Below are 21,229 nucleotides of genomic sequence, written 5' to 3'. Positions count from 1 at the left end.
GGAATTATATGCGCAGTGATGAATTAAGAAGATAGTAAAATGATACATACGTGCATTGTGTGATCCTTACTGCGTCGAATCGTTTTACGATCACTTAATATGCTGTTTAAGATACAACAAAAGTGCATATTTACAGTTACAGCTGTATATTTACATAACGTCGATCGATAAGCAGCGGTACTCCTCTTATACTCTTAGCATGAAAAAGTCGGCAGTGAACGCTCGGATTATCTCGTGTAAAAATGTTGGCATTTACATATACATATATCCAGCTTTCGTATAATATATTACTTTACAATCATTCTCTCAGTGCATATACACCGTCCGCGTATTGCACAAATGTATTCGCATCGGGATGACAATACATTATGCAAGCATACTGATGTAACGTATGAGCGGGGAGAGAAACATTTCGCTTCACAAGACAATGTGAAGAATAAAAAAACATCTTCATGTTGTTTTCCAAAATGTATTTACTTAAAAATACAATGAAAGTTTCAGTTTTTTTTTTTTTTTTTTTTTTTTCTGATGGAATGGGCAGAAATATATAGTCTGTGGTGTGTCGGTTACTGTTACGTTGAAAGAGATGATGCGATGGTATCCTGTACAAAAGTAGCTTGAACAAGGACTTATGAACACACAAACCAAATTCTTAGCCTAGGGTCTTCCTTTTATGTTTAATCGTGTGTGTGTATGTGTGTGTGTGTGTATGTAGATGTGTGTCCGGTTCGTGTACGTGAGACAAGTGTCATTACCAGATTTCCTTCTTTTTTTTTTTTTATTTTTTTTAATGTCTTAAACTTCTTTTATGCTTACCTAACGAACGTAGGGATGTAACGGTACGTGGGCGATTCAGCCTGATTGATTGTAAGACCCGTTAGCACCAGTTAAGCGAATTTTCCGAATCGCGTCAAGTACTCGGGCGCGCGAAGTAGAGTACCGGGGGGGCGGTAGCTCTGCCGCAGGCTTGGCGCAAGTACAAAACGCAAGTGTCTTTTCACGAATGTGTGTGTTGCCAACGGGGCTTGGCAATTTGTATTTCAATAAAATTAAATGGACCTATGCTTATAATATGTATAGTATATAAGTATACTATGAAACGCTAAAAGTACTGATTTTGCTCAGGCACCTGTACTTTAAGATAGTCCTTTGCCAATTTGCCAATCGTCAAGTTACTATCTTGAAGCGGACACGTGTAAAATACAGCAGCGGATTGCGTATAAAACCGTAGATTAACAGAGACTGCCGGAGATGGCTATGATCTTGCTACGCATCACATTGACAGGTCGATCGGCTGTTGGACGCGTTACATGTACACTAGTAAGAAGTATTTCAAATCTTTGTGTTTTATATATTTTTTTTTCTCCCATTCTCTGCACCGCCGAGTCGTCCGACGGCAAGGAGATCTTTTGTAAGTATCAAACGTTATACGGGTCCAACCTCCATCTCCTTGGTTTCCATATTAGCGGGATTTTTTAGTCCGTGGGTAGAGCAGCTTTTACACTGCCGTCTCCTCGTGCTTTTTTTTTTTTTTTTTTTTTATATAGATGTTAAAACCCATCACACTACTTACGAGAACGAATTCATTTTCTCTGATCTAACTGCGTTTTATTTAACTATCTCATTCGAAAATATTTGTACATTAAAACGTGGGACATCTTCTCGCATTCAAATTATCGTTATCTTTATTTAATTATTATGCTGCTATGGTACAATGGTATAACCGCAATGTCTCTTCACCCTTTTATCTAACAGTCTCCCGAAAATAAGTAGCGATATGGACATGCCAATCGCAATGATTCACAGACTCCAACACAAAGAGCCAAATTTCCTAATTTAATCGTTCAAGTGTTCAGTGACACGTCATCGTTATAGAAAATTAACGTCAACATTATAGAAAATTATTAAAAATTCTCAGATGCTTTGATAAATCTGATGAATGCATGATAATTAATATTCCAATTATTAAACATATATACCGTAGATGTATATATGAAAAAGAAAAAAAAAATGTACATTATAGGAAAAACCTACAATAAATAAATATTGCCCCGATTCATTTTGCGACAGTCGATGAATCATTGCTATGAGTCCACAATGAAGTGAAGATAAAGTCACGATACATAAAAGTAACGCTCAAAAGTTACGATCAAATAAGAACATTCGAATAGGGAGAGTACTTATTACTTAAATGTCACAATATATAGTATTGGATTCTGCTTTCTGTAATTTCGCGTCATGTACGGCAGTTCTGGAGTTATAAATACATATTTACCTATGTATAATTGAACTCTTATCCTCTACAAAAGATGATATAATCGGTCGAAATAAGTCGAAAAGAGTAATGGGGCCCTTACACTTGACAAGTTGACTGTTCGATGCTCTCCCTTATCTATGCCCAAAAGCCTAAAGTGTAACAACCTCTCTCCGCATTATATTACGTTTACATAATATTATCGTTAATAATAAAATGTTTCTTATCCCATAACTTTATACATACTATGTATAATTATTATGCAATATTAAAGTCACATATATCTCATCCACACTACCTGACGCGAGCGTTGCATTAATCTTAATTCCTGTCTCTATACCAAAACCAGGAGCACGAAGCGGTATTTACGTCTATTTTAAGGATTTTCGCGTTTTTAGTATACATTGAATGCCGAGAGATGTCCATTCATGCCTATTTACTTGATTCATTTGCCGTATGTTTACGTATGAATTCGCTTAATTCTGCTTGATAGCCTCGCGCTCCTGTGAAGACACTGCAATTACACATTTCGATTCGAGAAGAAGAACTCAATATCACACGCACAAGGTGAGAGACATTCGTCGAACTACAAACGTAAATTTGATTTCAAATGTAAAAAAATCACCTTTAAATGTCCATTTTACACTATTTAAATATAATAGTTTTTTTTTATATCTTAAATAAGTTTTCGTTATAAAATTGTCCCGACGAAGAAAGCCAAATGACGGCAAATACCAGTTAGTAGGTGGTTCGGATAAAACGATAGATTCGTCTTGGGAACCGTGCGAATGAACGATCGAAATAAGAATCTAGATAGCAAATAGGATTAAAACCCAACGAGTCCGCAGGACGAATATATAGTTATCATTCAAACTACCTAATAGCATTTGGTGACGGCTAGAGGACCAGAATTGCGAAGAGCCAAGACAAGTAGAGAATTGCGTCCGCATCTAATGCGTGTCAGCCCACCACAATTCCGGTGAGGTGGTAATTTTTAATCGTAGGTCGGAAGAGAGAGGATCCAATAACGCGGATTGGGCACGATGGATATATCAACATTATTACCAACCACTCAATATGAGAGTAAGTTCGCTGAGTTTGCCGAAAATCGACGATGATGTTACGTGCCCCTAAACTTCTCCCTTTATAATTATATATTTTTTTCATTATGCGTCCTCTTCTTCGTCTTCTACTTCTCCTTCCACTTCACCTTCCGCATCATCATCTTCCTCATCTGCAATGTAACGATAAATATGTCAGTAAACGGTACTACTTCTCAAGAAACTTATTAAAAAAAAAAAAAAAAAAATACAATTCCGAGGAATCGCTTATTCACCTTCGCCTTCTTCTAAATCTTCTTCTCCTTCTGGTATGTCGTCATCGTCGTCATCTTCTTCCCCATCGCCGTCTACTTCCTCCTCCTCTTCGATTTCTTCTTCTAATTCCTCTTCTTCTACTTCTCCATCTCCGTTCTCTTCCTTTTTCTGTTTCTTCGACTCTTCATTCTTCTCCTGCAACACGAAAAAAAAGCCGCTTAATAGAGATACATCCGACAAACAAACAAACAAACAAATACATAAAGATTCGCTGTCCATTATCGGTGCATCAATGTGTAGAGTATAAATTTATATTCGACGTCCTCCATTCTGTATGTGCAAGGGAGCATGTCCTTTTTTTTAACCATCAAAGGGCCGTAAAGGAGGAAAGAAAATTCGACGCCGGCGGCGGCACAGCGAGGGAGAGACGACCAACAAGGACAGAGAAAAGCGTACCGGCCGGCGAGGAGGACGAGGTCCCTTCCCGCCAAGAAATACGGTGGCGAGGAAAGAGAGAGAGAAAGAGAGAGAAAGAGAGAAGTGGTGGGGACTTTCCCTACCCGGTTAAAATACGGTGGGACAGGAAAAGGGAAATGGCGGAGGGAATCGCGTCTCTCTACTGAACGATCCGACAGTGCCGAAAACACGAAGAACAGGTAGTAGAGAGAGCATCGCCACTTTGGCGATAAACGTTTGAGCTTAAGCGAGCGGCTTCTCCTATGACTTTGCCCCCGCGTACTTCACCGGCGGCGCATGCTGAAAGTTGAGCGTGAGCGAGAGAGCGAGAGAGAGAGAGGCCGATTAATAGTCGGGCATTACATAAAAGAGACATGGTTCACAAATGATGGAAACGGCTGAATCCAACAAGCGTCCACCTACGCGTGCAACCTTAATCCCCCCCCTCCCTTCCCCCCTCGCCGAGTAGTATAGAATCATGCCCTTGATCCAGTCCCGACGACCCGTAATACAAACAGTCATAACGCAATAAGCATAAGTTTATCGATTTCGATGGAACGAGGGCGGCCCGCGAGCGGAGTTCGCCTCTGTAGGTAGCAACCTCTGAAAACAACAATGTTGCTAAAGGATTCCACAAAGTGGTCGGATACCATCGCTATTTATCATTTATGTGCAATTTACCGGCAGACGGAATCGCCGCGCGTAAGAAGGATGCGAAAGCGCTCGAAATGGCTTGATAATATTCCACGATACATCGAAAGCGGCGAGTCGCCGCGGCGAAGGCGGGCGCTTGCCAGGAGTTTCCGACATTCAAGCATGTTCCGGCGTAGCTCCGGTTTTACACAGCAACGAGAAAGAGAGAGACAGCCGCCGACGCGTCGGTAACGCTGGTCTCCCGTGGCCATACGGCGTTACGATCACGATGGTGGTGGTAGGTGGTGGTGGTGGCGGTGGCGATGGTGGTGGTGGTGGTGGTGTGGCGGCAGTCGCCTGGCGTAATAGTAACACGCGCCGTGCGTATCGGCGGGTACGAGAAAGCGGCTTCGGATGCGCGCGCGGAGCGACGCCGGCCAATCGGAAGCGGGAGGACCGGCGAAACGCGGTGGGAAGACCACGGTGATTGGCACATGACGAAGCCGCACGCCATGGCGAGGGTACATTCGCGTTCTGCGTGCAATTCGCGCGAGAGAGAAAGCGAGACAGAGACGGGGGGGAAGATAAGGGAGGAAGATACCGAAGCAGCGTGCCGAGTGTGTCGTACAAAAGCTTTTCGAATAAGAGTATAAATCTAAACTGAAGAACCCGGGGCCGTTCTCGCCGCGAGACGGACATCACGTGGCGCGTGTCGTAAATGAGAGAGAAAATTGTTTGCGAGCAGCTTACTGGCTCCGCGCGATCGCACACGGAGGCCGGCGATCGATCGCGGCGATCGAGTAACAATAATACCGGAAGTAATCGATGGCGCGCAATCCGCTTCTACGGTGACCGAGAGGCAACGATCGAGACATTCAACGCTTAATCAATGTGTGTTCTTCCCCCTCCCTCCGCCCCCCCCCACCCCCTCTCCACGCTCGGTTTGCCTAGAGTAATTGTATCGCCGTGTGAGGAATCGACCTGTTGCGATAAAATGCTAATGAAAGGATCGGTTACCGGCGACGAGTCTATAAACAATGGAAACTCGATCGGCGGGTTGATGCGCGCGTTACTTCGAATTCGCCGATAACTCGCAGCCACCGCGCGCTTACTCTCTCGCGAGCATTCGTGTTCCCGACACGGATGACAGCGTTATATTCTGCTCGACGACGATGCCCGACGCCGCTCGTTATCCCCGCGCGCGATTACCTATCTGTTCATTCCCAATCACGAGGTCTCGCCAGATAACCCAACGCTGCTAAACCTATCGCATAGATTCTCGTGCAATTTCTTCACCGCGCCGATCAATGCCGATGAACATCCGTTACGTAATTACCGCGTGACGTTTGTGAACCGCATCGATGGATTATCAAGCGAGATCGGCGCACGCGGTCACCGCGAGAGAACGCGCGCGCGCGCGCGCGCGGTTCCGCTTTTCCCAGAAGACTACCCAGCGCCGAATTTCTTCCGATCGTAATGACCTCGTTCCGAATGACGGAGAAAACATCGGGGAAAACGGCCGAGTGAGGAGCAGCGAGCGATCAATTTAGTCCGCGGCGCGACGTTCGAAATGTTTAGCCGCGTCTAATTAAGATAATTAAACGATAAAGAGGTATATGCGCGCGTGAAATCGAGCGCCCATGAGACGTGGATGATAACCATTAAATGCAATAAGTTATTTCTGGCTGGCTGGCACATCGATCCATAACTGCGTTATCCGATCGACGCGACGCCTTTTCCCGCCTTCTCTCAATATCGAACGCCACCGCCGCCGCCACGGCCGCTGTCGTCGTCGTCGCCGCGATTCGCTCGAACTTCCAGCGTCCTATCGATATCGAAAGCGATACGCGGCAATTTTGGAGCACGGTGGAATAAGCGAGAAGCGACCTTCCTCGCAAACATTCTTGCCGATTCTCCGTCTGGTTTTTCTGCCTTGGCCTCGAGAGCTTCCCGCCTTTTCCCGCTCACCGTTCCGGAGCGATACTAATCGCGCATATATATCAACCTGGGAGGAACGGCATGAAAATCGTCACTCGTCCTTTTCCAGCGTCCCCCCCCCCCTCCACCCCCCCGGTCATCCCTTCTCCATCGCACACGCTCGCGCGTGCAATCTAGCGAATTAATAGATACTCCGTAGGAAAAGTCGACGTAATAAGGACGCGTCGACCAACCGGTGCAATGCATGTGCGATACGGCATGCAACGCGGCTCCCGACGTTTCCCACGTGATGCGCCGAGAAAGACGCCGCCGCGACAACGGCTGCTTTTTGGATTTCCGCCGTCGGCGGTTCGTCCCGTTTCGCCTTACGCGGAGGAAACGCAATCGTACGGTAAATTATCGGCTAAAAATATAAGCCTATCGGGCGACCCGCCCGACGCGCGGCGCGGCGCGGCCGACCGGCGCTGCCGCGATTTAAGATGAAAAATCGCGGCAACGATGTTTTCTCGAAGGTTCGTAGTAACACGCCGCCGCCAACAGCCGCGAAAAGAACAGGGAGGCAGGAGCGCACACCGGGTATATAATGCACGGCGTTGCCGCTAGCTGGGCAAGTGGGGTACCTTCAACGAAAAGATAGAAAGAGAGGGAGAAAGATAGAATGAGCCGCCGCCGCTATACATCGGCAGCGCCGAGGACGGAAAGAGAGGAAGCGAGGTAGAGAGATAGAGAGAGAGGGAGTGAGAAAAGATAAGGGAGGGGGAGAGACCGTACAAGAGTGAGAGAAAAGGAAGCCTTCATCGTTCGCTGTTTATGCACGCAGATCGGTAAACAATTTCAGGGCAACGTGTCGTCTCACGAGTAGATATGCGTCGGTTGTCTATCGATCGACCGTCATGTACGATTAACCCTCTTATAGCGAATTATCGATCAATTACGATAGAAAGAGAGCGTGCACGCGTGGGAGCGTGATGGAGAAAGATAGAGCGAGAGAGAGAGAGAGAGAGAAGACGAGTGATGAACGCGGGCTTGGTTTCGGTCGCCATAATGGAAACCGACAGAGCGACGAATGACGGTGATAGTGACGGCAAATGGTGGCGACTGTTTGCGGAAAAATGCGCGGGACGCCCGGATTTTCCGGATACGTGACGCCTGACATTGGCACATAAAAATGGCGTCGGATCAGCGAGCGGCACGCCGGAGCACGAGGTCGCAATGTGTAAAAGCGACGGCGTGCGTGCGTGCATTAGGCGCAGATGGCGCATGGCCGAAAAGCCGCGAGAAGACGAACTCGCCGGATGCGATGTGAAAATCGAGCACGAGACGAAAAAAGGAGCAAATGCGCCGACAACCGGAGAGATTTTCCCCAGCATTACTTCGTTCTCTCATTCTTTCCCTCTTTCTCCGCTTATCTAATGCTGAGAGTAACGCTTTCTCCCTCTCTCTCTCTCTCTCCTCTTCCTCCCTCTCCATTCCTTTTTATGCGCGCGCGAACACGTAAGCTCTGGCGTTGCCTCGAATTTCAACTTCCAATGCGAAATGCGATAATTATAGACGATTCCGTATAAGAGTCGTCATTGCCGTCGTCATTATAATTATCGTCAGCCATCGAACGAGCGGTGAGGAAAAAAAGAGTGAGAAAGACGGAGAGACTTGTCGCGCTCGCAATGGCCTCACAAATATACAATGGCGTCCCTCGCGCGCTCTACGCGCTCGCAGCGCGTGAAAAACACTACGCGCCGAAAAAGATGTACTCTGCACACGAGCGCGCGTCCGATCGAGCGCGTGCTCGACTCACGCTCTCGGGGGTCGCTCGCACCAAGGGAATATGGAGTCCGCCGAAGAAACGCCGGCCGGCGCGGCGTTCTCGCCGCTACGTGCTGTGCCGTGCCATGTCGCCGTCGCGACACAACGGCGTGGACTCGCACGAGAGAGATACATTACGATACGCGCGTTACGTTGTATACGCCACGACGTATGATCACGACACGATGATCCGCAGTGGACGCTACGTAGGCGGGAAAAATTCAGTATCGGCGGTCATCGGAAGGCCGCGGGCGACGGGCGATTTCGGAACGCGTCGCGATGCCGATCAACGTTGCCCGACGGCGGCGAGACGACGGCGTGGCGCGCGCTTCACGGCGAGCATGCTTCACGGCCCCGTATTATGACTCGGTTGAGATCGTGAATCGACGACGATTGACAAATGGACAGATTGCGGATGAAAAATCGACTCGCGCGAGAGAAGATCGTCAGGTCGAAACATGAAAGCGGCTGTACTCACCTCGGCTGGCCTCTTGATGCCTTTTATGTCGCATTTCGCGTCTGCGGACGCCTTATCGTTTTCCGTCACCTTCTCCACGGCGACCTCGTTATTCTCCTTAGTGCTCATGGTTGTGGGTTGAATCGTTGGACAGCGACGATGTGTAATGTGCGTCGATAATCCAGAAGATAGCCCGGCTTCGCGACTCGTACCGAACTCGGAGTACGAATGAGAGCGGCGGCGGCGGCGGCGGCGACGGCGGCGGCGGCGGCGGCGGCGTTGGCGGCGACTGCGGCGTGTACGCGTAACGAGACTACGGAATACGTGTCCTTTCGCGACGTCGGTTTCCGCCGGAATGCCCGAGAGAACCGCGTCGTCAGGCGAAGACCCGCGAAGGGAGAGGGAGACACCGATGGAGAGGAGGGGGGAGACAAGGGAGCGAGAGAGAGAGTATGCGTGCGAGAGAGAGGGGGATGGTGAGAGGCGGAGGAGTTCGAACCAGTCAGGAGTGGAGCGTGTGCCGATGACTGTGGCGCGAATAGCGCAAAGCGAACTACTACCCGATCCCGGCACGCTTCTAGCACATCCAACCTGGCTTTGTTCAAAAATGAAGATGGCGCGGGTTTGAAAGACGATAAATCCCTGATTGGCCGACGATGCGATCACCCGTACACCGATGTTACCGCGTGTAATTAGCAATTTTACAACGGCGCACGATATTTCGCGACTTCTCGAAGGGCTTTCACACGTGACGCGTCCGCACCGAGTGTGAATAAAATTAAAACTGGCGGAGGACGAGGGGTTCGAGAGTTCGTGGCCCGAGTGAGCCGTCCGGTTCGAGGCTATGTCGCTCGATTCAAATAAGCCTTAGCGCTGCGACACGTTCTACATAGATTTTAGGCGTACCGTGTGCTCGCGAAAAAATCGATAGATATCCCATTCAAGCGAACGTACGACCGCGAAATGATCGCGCGTAGGACCGATCACTCGGTATTCGGCCGAGCCGATTCACGCCGATTAAAGTTTCACGCCGCCCGCACGTGTTCCACACTTAGCAGAGCGTATGTGTGGCACGGATTAATCTATAGATAGAAGGAATGGTGCCGAATCATGTAGACGCGCACCTGGCAGTCGAAATGCAAGAATATAACCCCTGAATTTTTTTTACCCCAAGACGTCCGAATCCGTCTTTGAACGGTACGACGCTCGTTCATTGCAATTGTGTCATGCGTCTATTTTAATTATGAGTGAGAGAATTACTGCCCTTTCATCCCGTTACAGTCGAAACATTAATAAATATATTTTTATTGCGCAGCGTCGTATATCAGCGAAAACGAAAACAAAGACGCTTTCCCCGACCCTCCTCTTAAAACCGATATATATTTATTGTTTAGTACACGTATAGACGCCGCGTGTGGGGGCAATTGTGCGTTGATTATTCATCACGTAGGATCGTTAGACGAGTTGTACGGCTAATTCCGTCGCGAATTGCTCGTTTATTTATATCCCGCGTAACGCAAATAATAAAGGATAGCTTAATATAAGATCACACTTATTGATTGGATGTTTTATATACCAATTTTGATGCCGGCTGTACTAATGGCGTAATTCCGCGATTTTGCGACGCCTGAATGAATGTTTCCAGTATTACACGCGTTTTTTTCGATAATTTTACGCGATAATTTTACGCGCGATTATGATTCCTAGAATGTTATAATATCAGTCGTAGTATTAATATTTATACGTGTGCGCAAAAAAATATATTCAAGGTTTCTGGATTTGTTGTAGCAACACAAGCGTGTGCGCAAGCGCACCGCTCGATTTCCGCAGCCGTTTCGATTTCCGGTCGGACGACGTTTCCTCACGTTACTCTTTTCTCACGAACCGTTCAAGATGGTAGGTCAACATAGGATTTTTACAGATTTTTATCCGCGGATATATCGAGGATCGTTATTCCGAAACTATCGCGAAACAGGTCTTAAAATTTTGATAATATTCGTCGGCATTTGTTATAAGTATTAATCATACGCGCAATGATTGTGACTGTCGCGACGAAACATAACCTTTTTACCAGAACATGCAGTGTAAATTATAACGTAAATGTTTTGATTTAACGCACGTAAGCGTTTAATTAAATGTCATAAGTTATTTAAACAAGATGGGCTTCAAAAATAAATCAATCGTTATTCAGAAAAATTGTGACCTGATATCTATTAAAACTCTGTGCACTTTGTCATTTATAGGTTAACGTGCCGAAGCAAAGGCGTACTTTTTGCAAAAAATGCAAGGTACACAAGACTCATAAAGTGACGCAGTACAAGAAAAGTAAGGAGAGGCATGCCTCGCAGGGCAGAAGGCGTTACGACCGTAAACAGCAAGGATTTGGTGGTCAAACAAAACCAATCTTCAGAAAGAAGGTACGAGAATGCATATCGCTCGATGCATAACACAAACTTTTTTTTAATAATATAATTAAAGAATGCTACTGTAGCTTCTTATTAACATAAGATCTTATATGGATGTTACTTTACTCTGATAATCTCCAATATTACTTATTTATTAAAGCTAATTCAGCTTATAATCAATAATATTGGCAATAGATGCGTGTTTAATATTACATTAAAGCACAACAGTTATTTCTGTTCTTTATCAAATATACTTTATGATTTTAGGCAAAGACCACAAAGAAAATTGTATTGAGGATGGAATGTACAGAATGCAAGTATAGAAAACAAATTCCATTGAAAAGATGCAAGCATTTCGAGCTAGGTGGTGACAAGAAAAGGAAGGTGAGTACAAAACATAGAAAGTAAAACAAACAAAACAAAATTGAATTAATATCGATTAACAAAATTACTATTGTTTGTTTCAGGGACAAATGATTCAGTTCTAAAGTTAATCATTTAACATTCTGCATTCTGTATTTAATTAAAAAAATGCAAAATAAATCTATTTGGATTTATACACATGTTTATTTTAATAATCCCTGTTTTTATAATGTGAAAATGTTAAGCATGCCTAAATAAATAGCATTTAATATCTTAATACCTATTCACCTTGATTCTCACCGTTATCTGATGATTGTGGTACAGAAACTATCTGTTGTGGATTGCTAACGAAATAAAAAAAAATATTCAAATTACTTGAATATTATGTTTGTGTTATGCTACATATATTAAAGCTTAATTCAATATCGAATATTCGCATTTTTTGCTTAAACAATATGTGCTTATGATTGCAGCAACAGATTTTAAACAAATTCTATGGCCAACATTTAGGCGAGTGTTCTGACGTTTAATTTATTTGATATGAAGTAAAAATGTGTCAATAATATTGATTAATATAACGAATATAATAATCTGTATAAGAAAAAAACTTCAAACTTACTCTAATACGGATGCATCCAGTCCTTCCTGTTCCATTTTTAATTTAACTGCTTGTTTCGGTACACCAAAGTGTAACATTTTGAAGTATTTTTCATACCGAGGATCTTTAGCTGCAGATTGTACTTCTTCCTCTTCATCTTTAGGCCTTGTTTCACTATTGTCAGGCTCATCCACTTTGCGTATTTCTACCTCATCTAATTTACTTGTATTGTTTTCACTAACATTGTCTGGTTCTTTATGATGTTCTTGTTCTAAACCAGGTATAGAAGATAACTATGCAGAAACAAAGTAAAATATTTAAAAAATGTCAGGTTCTATATGCAAGTTAATTTATCGCAGAGAAAATTATTTAATTACAATTCCTTTTGCTTGCAAAAATATTTACGTACCCGCGATTCTAGTATTTCTAACGACGCTTCTAACTTTTGCAACTTATTTTCGAACTCAAACAGTCTCTCCTCGCAGGACAAGGCGAATTTATTTAGGAACGTAACAGTATGGGTAATAAAATGATTTATAAAAGAGACCGTCCGCTTTTGGTTGATTGGTGGTACCTAAAATACAAATCATTTCAGACTTGTTTTCTGCATTGATAATTGCCAACGTTTCAAACAGGCGTTATCGTTTTCGAAGAATGCTATGTGACATGCACGAGAAGCTTTAATATTTTATTGTTAACACCTTTGAATAATCTATGGTTGGTTCGATTATCGGTATCTTATAATCACTCATCGTTGATTAAAGTCGTACGAAATTTCCGTTCTTCTGACAGTCAAAACTGTCAATCGCCTGCCACATTACAAAAACATATTTGACTCATTGAGCATAGAATATCTAGAATGGAAACAACACTTTAGTGCCATGGAAATAGGAGTCGAAATATTTTATAATAAAAAATCTATCCAATATGTTAATGAGACATAGAAATAAAAAATAAAAATATTAGAAACTTGTTTAGGTTTTATAAACAAATTAATGAAAAAATCAATGAAAACTTTGAATTATCAATTGATGATTAAGCAAATATCTATATTATCATCAATATTTTAATTACCTTTTCAGTTTTTATAAAATCCGTAGCAAGCGTTACAGTCGCTGCACTCGTAGTATAAATCGTCTTTTATCCAATAGAGGTTAATTTCTTAGGATCGGAACGAGAAACGTCCAGCTGCTGCCAGCCGCGTGAGTGTATCCGTTTGTCAGCCGGAAGTCAACTGTATGGAGATTTCGCGGTGTACGAGTATTTTTTGAAGCATGGATTCGCCGCCGAGCCTGGAAACTGTTTACCAGGCCGTGTACTCTTTGTATCGTAATACAAACCCGGCCGAGTCAGGAAAAGCGTCGTTATGGCTAGGAGAGTTGCAAAAATCGGTGAGCTTATCCGGACGTTTTTAATCACGAAATTAATTCTCTCGTATCTCTTCTGAATATAATTGTTTGCACTTTTATGCCATATAATATACAAACCTGCATATTCCTGAGTGCACTTATGTTATTGTCATCCAAAATGGGAGTATGTTGAAAAGTTGCTTTCTAACCCTTCCTTGGGAGGATGTTATCACTGCAAAAAGAATATATTTTACATATCATTACATTGCAAAATAAACAATCTAAATTAGACATTAAACTGACAATGTTGTATCTCTCGTTTATGTCTTTCAAGATTAAAGAGAGATCTTTATCAATCATTCGATGATCAATTGTGACATATGATATTATTTGACCTCGCAAGATAAAGTTATATGTCATATTTCAGGTTTTATAGTAATAAGAATTTATTATGTATATATTTTTATGTTTCTCTATAGGTATTTGCATGGAAGATAGCTGATGAAATGTTGCATCAAAAACGGAACATAGAGTCTTGTTATTTTGCTGCACAAACAATGCGTACCAAAATCCAACTGTCTTTTCATGAATTGCCCCAAGAAGCTCATATTTCATTGAGAGATTCATTGATGGAACATATATCGCAAATCAATGAACATACTAATTCTGCCATTGTTACTCAGGTCTTTATATCCTTTCTATACTTTATTCTCTTATAAAATTGCCTTTAAATTTTTATTTGCTGTTTGTTAGTGCATCGAAGACTATTTTTAGTGGAGTGAATTTTATTAACAATTCTAAATTTGTATGTTCACAGTTATGCTTAGCACTAGCAGACCTGGCTCTGCAAATGTCTTCATGGCAAAAACCAGTAGTAGATTTAATTAACAGGTTTGGCGTATGCAGTGCAAATCTCTGGCCATTGCTTGAAATAATGACAGTGCTGCCAGAGGAAGTAAATTCTAGATCACTTAGGTACAGTGTAATATTTATTTGTTACCATAAAAAAATGACAGCTAAAAAGAATCAACATTATTTACTTTCTGTATAGGCTGGGAGCTAATCATAGACAACATATATTACTCGAACTTAACGCAAGTGCAGATACTGTGACAGAATTTCTGGTATGTACAATAATAGTATCATATATCATAATTCTCTTTAAGAAATTGTTTTCTATAATAAATTTATGGTATCATCGATGAAATAATAATTTGATTTATACACGATGTATGGATATCTGCGCATTTTTAATATCAGTTTTCTTTAATATTTTTCAACATTAGTTATTCAATATTTCACATGTAGTGTCATTGCAGAAAATGTGCTTAAAAGATGGCGGTGATAATGTACAAATCCGAGTCACTATTTTGCGATGTTTTACTAGTTGGATAACTGTCCATGCAATACCGCTCGAAGCTGTACCCTCGAGCGATGTAGTCGCTTATGCTTTGCAAGTGAGTCTGTCAAAGTTGACAATAAGTTTCCAGAAGAAGCAATTGTTTCCTTTATCAAACAACTTTTTCTTCCAGATACTAGGCAATCACATGGCTGGCTCCCAACTGCACGAAGTGGCCACTGACTGCATCTGCGTAATTTTGCAGGCGCTAGGAGAGGAGAGCAGTACCAATCGCGGTAGTGACAACGAACTAAGCGTGCAATTGCAACAGCTGCAATTGTGTCTTTTTACAAGTGTAATGAATTTAGAACAACCATATCACTTATCTGTTGCCCACGAAGACATGGAAAAGTAAATTGTTTGGTCTACTCGAGTGTGTTTATAGCATGAATCTAGTCATTGAATCTGTTGCAGATCTATCAATTATTGTCGAATATTCACGGAGTTGGCCGAAACGTTTCTAGAAACTATGATAATAGGTAGTGAGAATGAAAAGCAGCATTATGCTATAAAGATTTTAGACCTTGTTCTCACATGCGTTGGTCATCACGATTATGAGGTACCATCAAAGTCATATATTCAGTGTTATTAGATAAATACGAATTAACATTTAATAATTTCCTCTTTTTTAAGGTCGCGCAAATAACGTTTAACCTCTGGTATCGGCTGTCGGAAATTCTTTATCAGAAAAATTACGACGATCTTAACGCCGTATTCCGGCCGCATATCGAGAGACTAATCGCTGCCCTCTGCAGGCACTGTCAAATGGAACCGGACCATGTCAGTACTTGTTGAAATTGCTGCTATTTAAATTAACGCACAGATTAATAAGTATAAAATTTACACATCAATTGCAGTTGGGTCTCGTGGAAGAAGGCGGAGGTGGAGAAGAGTTTGCCGACTTCAGAAATCGCGTGTCGGACTTGATAAAGGACGTGGTGTTCGTAGTCGGGAGTAGCACCTGTTTCCGACAAATGTTCTCGTCACTGACTGGAGGCCCCGGGCCGCAGGGTCAACCTATAAACACGCCTACGTGGGACTCGACTGAGGCTGCGCTCTTTGTAATGCAAGCGGTGGCAAAGAACATCCTGCCGTATGTCCTTTCTATATTCGTTATCAACGCAAGTACTTAGGAGCTAAAAATAACGACGAACTTTCGTACAACAGAGAAGAAAATGATGTAGTACCAAAAGTGGTGGAAGCTATTCTTAATTTACCAGAAAACACGCATATAGCCGTGCGATACACCAGCATTCTCCTGTTAGGCGAGCTATGCGAATGGATAGATAGGCATCCGCAATCGTTAGGTGAGATTTTGGCAAGCGTCTCGTTAATTTAAATAATGTGATTTTAAACGAGAATACAGTAACCTTCGCACGAAGAACCTGCATTGCGGCTCTTTACGCTTCTTTTGAATTTTATTTGATTTTGTTAATCACTGGAGCCTTTCACATCAATTATTTTAAATAATGTATTTCAATATCATTTTTTTAATGTACTCTTCATCATTTCAGAGCCAGTGTTAAATTTCCTCTTAGCATGTTTAAATCAAACGGGTTTAGGAACCGCCGCCTCGGGTGCGCTATTGAGCATATGCTCAGCTTGCCCATTGCACATGGCGTCGCACTTTTCCGGACTGTTGCAAATAGCACGTTCGCTCGACAACTTTCCTATCAGTAATGACGCAGCCATTGGCCTTCTGAAAGGTATTTGACAGATTGCGTTATTTCAATTACATTAAGACACACGATTTGATTGTCCAGCCATTGATCTTTCCACGATAACAGAATCGAACGCAAAGCGCTATTTATTATATGTATGTCGTGATAGGAGTATCGATAATTTTGGCAAGGTTACCGCCCGAGGAAATCACACCGGCGATGAAGGAACTGTGCTGCTTTCAAGCAAGCTCGTTGTGGGCGCTTCTCACGGATAAAATTCCAATCGAGAGAGGAACAAAGACTGATCCTGTGATATGGTTGGATAGATTAGCTGCTATATTTAAGCACACTAATCCTCAAATCGATGATTCGAATAAACCTCATCCTTGTCAGAGCGTAATCACCGAAGTGAATGTCGTTAAAAGTTCTTTTCGCCGATGACGGGATGGCATTCACATTCATTGTTCATGTATGTTTATAGATGTGGCCAGTATTGTCAAATGTGTGCGAGGTGTATCAACGAGACGTGAGAGTTATGGAGAGATGTTGCCGTTGCATACGCTTTGCAGTGCGCTGCGTAGGCAAACATTCTGCGCATCTGCTCGACCCGATTGTGAAGCAGGTACGAGATGGATTAACGGTAACGCGTCTTTATTGTCCACACTTGATGCATGTATAATTTATCTTTCTGCGCACAGATCGTACTGCTGTACAACGTACAGCAACATAGTTGTTTCTTGTATCTCGGCTCTATATTGGTGGACGAGTACGCGACCGACTCGGAATGCATATGGAACTTGTTAAATATGTTACAAGCTTTTATTTGTCCCACTTTCGCTCTGCTCGAACAGGAAGACGGCTTGAAAAATCACCCTGACACGGTGGACGATCTGTTTAGGCTGTGTGCCAGGTATTGTAATGATTAATTCGACGATAATATTATCCGTCAATGATTTTATTGCTTAATGTTTCGTTTTTCCTCTTTGAAAAAGATTTCTTCAAAGAGCTCCTATCCCTTTATTACATTCTGCCATTATTGGGAGCATCGTAGACTGCGCTATAATGGCGTGCAGCCTGGATCACAGGGACGCGAATAGTTCAGTAATGAAGTTTTTCTACGATCTTTTACACAGCGGTCGCAGCTGTAAGGTAGCCTTTTTAAGTCTTAAATATTAATAAAAATTCATATGTACGCAATGTGCATGAATTAACTACGTGCATTTTTTTCTGTATCAGGATCGGTCAGATTACACGATACGGCGACAACTGGTGCAAAATATATTGCAAGAGAAAGGCCAAACATTAGTCATAAAATTGCTGCACGCCTCCGTATTTGATTTGTCTTCTTACATGCTGTCCGACGTGGCGGATGTCATTATCGAACTTACGCGAAGTCACACAGATGTAAAATCCGTTTTATCATTTTTAATCTTATATCGTCAACATCTCGTGCGGAAGTTTATTTTATATCTCTTCATAGCTCATGTCAAAGTGGTTGGAAGAAGCTATCAAAACGATGCCATCGCAAAACGCAGGTGGAGCACCGACGGCCATGCCCGAACAGCTACTTGAATTTCATAGTACAGTCACGAGGTATAAAGCGCATAACTTTTCGTACGAGTGCAAATATATGTATATTAACTGATTCATATCTTTTGATTTTTTTCCACATTTAGGTCAGAAACACCGAAGACCGTCACACACGCTCTACGAAATTTCGCGCGCCTGTATCGCTAATGCGTTTTAATGTACATTTACTTTAGTAAATTACCCCAAAATTATGCATTTTTGCTAAAGATCTTCCAGCGAATTTCGATGTTGCGACTCTCAAACATCTCGGGACATCAAAATATGGACATGGTGAATTTCGACACAGTAGAATATACCAAGAGAAGAGTACCAAGGTTTTTTATATGTGCTTACTATCTATAGCTACATTTGCAAAGTATATCGACACGTTATACGTCGTTTATTTTTTTTTCCATAAATATCACTTTTACACGTATATCAAAATTCTTTATATTTCTTTGTATAGATATTTTTAGCGGAGTTCTTTAATTGCTCCGTAAGTGATGTTTATATATTACCTATTATTAGGTATGAAGCAATATTTATATACGTATTAAGAAAAAACGTTTTTGAGTTTGATATATTAATGAAGAACTTTGAACAATTTTATATCAAATGCAAAAATTAAATACTTTGCGGATATGCTATACATAGTAAACAAGATATCTTGAAAACATGTGTGTGCTGATGATCTTATTTATAAACTGACTGGATTATACTGAGTTATTGTATTTATGCATAAATATTTTTTGCAAACTGACATTTGCAAGGATTTGCTAGTATTTTTATTTTTAATGTCTTAACTGTTTCGGCATCCTTACGTTTGCTCGAGGCAAAATGATAAAATTTTCATTACAATTCATAATTAATGACATTTGTCTAATCAGTAGAGAGCACACACTTGAAAGCAACTGTAACTTTTATAGTTAAACATTTGTAAATGTATTATGATATCTCACAAAGAATAGAAACTTCGAAAAGTCACGTGCACATATTTTAATCAAGAGTGCAAAAATCAATCGTTTCGGACCGTTGTTATTTTTTAATTAATATTGTAAACTTGTAAAACATTATTGGACACATTTCTAAATTGAAGAATAATTATTACCTTCACACCAATTTTTCAGACTCTTAAGTTCATTTATAGATGATTTTGATTGAAGTCTATTGTAGTATCATAGCAAAGAAAATCTTGCAATTATATCAATATGCACGGATGCATCATTGCATCTCAAATGTGAGAATTAATGAGCGAATTAATTTCTATTTCTAGGAATTTATACAAATTTTTCCATGTTTGCATATATATATATATATATAAAGTGCAGTCTCTAGTATTTTTAAATGTACTCTAATGTGTGTAATATAATAACAGACATATAAGTGGCATACACCTTGCTGTGTTACTGCAATACGTAAGGGATGATAATTATACAATCGTTATCGTATCTATAAATGAGGACAATTGTTATCGCCTAATTTTACGCCTGATTCTGACGTTAATTGTACAAATAGTTTACGTACGACAGATATAAGATACTGCTTTTCTTTTCTTCGCGGAGTGTTAATGTACAGAACGAAGTAATTGTGCTTAGGCGTAAGAAATGATGGAGAACGAAATGTTTGTAACGTACCACGGCGTACGATATAACGCATTGATGTTGAAGCTCGTTCAACCTCGACGAGTATTCCTACGAGTACTTGTTCGATGTAGCATTTACGATGAGCGTTGATCGTCGTTTTGTTTCATAGTATCGGTAATTTACTTCGATGAAATCTTGAATAATAAAGTGATATTTTTTACCGAAACGCAAGCTCTTCAGCTATGTCCGACAGTCTGAGCGCGCGACAGCGCTACGAGAAGGGAAACCGGGATCGTCGAGCTCTCCGGGAGAGGCACGTGCTCCTCGTCGTTTCGCATGGAGACGACCGGTGCTGCGATAAGGCCCCGCACCGATTGCGGGAGACAAAAAATCTGTTTCTGAGGCCGCCAGCTGCGCGATGCACCGTTCATTCGCGCGGCACGTTCTCGGCTGCAAGGTGAGCCGGAAATATTTGGGTTGCCGAGAGGGAAGGCAGGCGCGCAGGTGTCGTGCGCTCCAGGCTCTGCGTCGACTTTCTTTTCGCGCCGGTGCTGGATGATATCAGCACGCCGACATGTATGATCCGAATGATATGCAAAATTTCGTTAATCTCTCCCGCTTTATCTCGAGCGAACAAGGTTTCCACTTTACTGCTTTAGAACATTAGCATTTTTTTATAAATCTCAAATATTTTTCACGTTCTTCTCAGGCTGTTGCAAAGTAATATTTACGAGTTACTTACTCGCACCGTATCTTCACATTTAAAATCTCAATTCACGGTTTTCTTTCGCAGAAAGCAAAATATAGATCGCTTTCGATGTGAGACGCGATTAACGATCTAAGGGACATGTTTCCCAGGGAAAGAAGACTCCCCCACCGCGGGCAGAAGATTCTCGGTATAGATATATCCGATTTACAGTATTGCAGAAAGCGGCCGTTCCGAGAGCCTCGGCGGACAGCGTCACATCGGCTGCGGATACCGCATCGTCCTCCAGGACATTGCTGGCGATCTCGGTGCCTGAGTCACTCTCGGCAGTCGCCTCGTGAGTCACACGTGGACGGGCCTTATTGGCTAAGGCGAAGGAATTGGTTTTCTAACAAAGGAATGTTGTTGCAGGCAGGCAAGCGGTTGAGAACGGTCGACGCGTCGTCTTCGCAATGCTTTCTCCGCTCGCTTCAACGACGATGCGAACTCTTATCGATCATGGTTTCGTATTACACTAATTCTGCGGCTCAATCATGTGTCATGCTGCATTAAATGTTTATTTCGTTTAATTATCTTTTTTTTTTTTTTTCATAGGAAGCTAATATCGTAGACAGCTTTCGAGTTAAAAGACCGAGGAATATCCTTCCCGAAAAGCGCCCGCAGGATATTCTCGACGAGGACACATAACATGCTTCATTTGGGGAAACTGATATTTTGAGATATATCTTATCAGTTTTAT

At 42.3% G+C, this 21,229-nt stretch overlaps 5 protein-coding genes across 10 annotated transcripts in view; 2 read left to right on the top strand and 3 right to left on the bottom strand.

Moving 5' to 3' along the window:
• Positions 1 to 455: 455 nt before the first annotated feature.
• Bacc (Bacchus) lies at positions 456 to 9,381 on the bottom strand. Its single transcript, XM_012376465.2, has 3 exons — positions 8,879 to 9,381; positions 3,591 to 3,765; positions 456 to 3,488 (listed from the first exon to the last, which is right to left on the bottom strand). The coding sequence occupies exons 1-3, from the start codon at positions 8,984 to 8,986 to the stop codon at positions 3,421 to 3,423; spliced, it is 351 nt and encodes a 116-aa protein (XP_012231888.1). The 5' UTR covers positions 8,987 to 9,381; the 3' UTR covers positions 456 to 3,420.
• On the top strand, positions 4,968 to 11,821 carry RpL36A (ribosomal protein L36A). Of its 5 annotated transcripts, none has more exons than XM_067353738.1 (5): positions 4,968 to 5,180; positions 10,646 to 10,753; positions 11,101 to 11,274; positions 11,530 to 11,646; positions 11,730 to 11,821. In XM_067353738.1, exons 1-5 carry the CDS (start codon positions 4,983 to 4,985, stop codon positions 11,748 to 11,750), a joined length of 618 nt encoding a protein of 205 aa, XP_067209839.1. In that variant the 5' UTR covers positions 4,968 to 4,982; the 3' UTR covers positions 11,751 to 11,821. The 5 variants fall into 5 exon arrangements, with proteins under 5 accessions (XP_067209839.1, XP_067209841.1, XP_067209840.1 ...); XM_067353740.1 differs by having other exon boundaries at positions 5,059 to 5,142; XM_067353739.1 differs by lacking the exon at positions 4,968 to 5,180 and adding an exon at positions 6,872 to 6,988.
• Positions 11,140 to 13,439, bottom strand: CCDC53 (Coiled-coil domain containing 53). The gene is made up of 5 exons (XM_012376463.2): positions 13,298 to 13,439; positions 12,925 to 13,077; positions 12,633 to 12,797; positions 12,245 to 12,516; positions 11,140 to 11,969 (listed from the first exon to the last, which is right to left on the bottom strand). Exons 2-5 carry the CDS (start codon positions 12,973 to 12,975, stop codon positions 11,906 to 11,908), a joined length of 552 nt encoding a protein of 183 aa, XP_012231886.1. The 5' UTR covers positions 12,976 to 13,077; positions 13,298 to 13,439; the 3' UTR covers positions 11,140 to 11,905.
• The window catches only part of chm (chameau), a 93,491-nt gene continuing 85,645 nt past the window's right edge, over positions 13,384 to 21,229 (bottom strand). The window contains exons 12-13 of one of the 2 annotated variants that reach the window (XM_067353677.1): positions 13,711 to 13,804; positions 13,384 to 13,522 (exon numbers count right to left, since the gene is read on the bottom strand). In XM_067353677.1, the coding sequence (XP_067209778.1) occupies positions 13,731 to 13,804 (74 nt within the window). In that variant the 3' untranslated portion in view covers positions 13,384 to 13,522; positions 13,711 to 13,730. Of the gene's footprint in view, positions 13,594 to 13,710; positions 13,805 to 21,229 lie in introns of both variants that reach the window. The other variant, XM_067353676.1, reaches the window with a different exon arrangement.
• Tnpo-SR (transportin 3) lies at positions 13,475 to 20,010 on the top strand. The gene is made up of 18 exons (XM_067353675.1): positions 13,475 to 13,614; positions 14,052 to 14,255; positions 14,390 to 14,547; positions 14,624 to 14,696; positions 14,892 to 15,029; positions 15,105 to 15,322; positions 15,386 to 15,530; positions 15,605 to 15,751; positions 15,829 to 16,064; positions 16,139 to 16,278; positions 16,486 to 16,677; positions 16,802 to 17,040; positions 17,114 to 17,254; positions 17,331 to 17,542; positions 17,625 to 17,781; positions 17,869 to 18,036; positions 18,113 to 18,225; positions 18,309 to 20,010. Exons 1-18 carry the CDS (start codon positions 13,498 to 13,500, stop codon positions 18,367 to 18,369), a joined length of 2,859 nt encoding a protein of 952 aa, XP_067209776.1. The 5' UTR covers positions 13,475 to 13,497; the 3' UTR covers positions 18,370 to 20,010.

Source organism: Linepithema humile, chromosome 4 (assembly GCF_040581485.1).
Source record: "Linepithema humile isolate Giens D197 chromosome 4, Lhum_UNIL_v1.0, whole genome shotgun sequence".
In the NCBI taxonomy this organism is placed as follows: Eukaryota; Metazoa; Arthropoda; class Insecta; order Hymenoptera; family Formicidae; genus Linepithema; species Linepithema humile.
The sequence above is the reverse complement of the archived record's forward strand: the minus strand, read 5'-3'. Positions and strand labels throughout refer to the sequence as shown.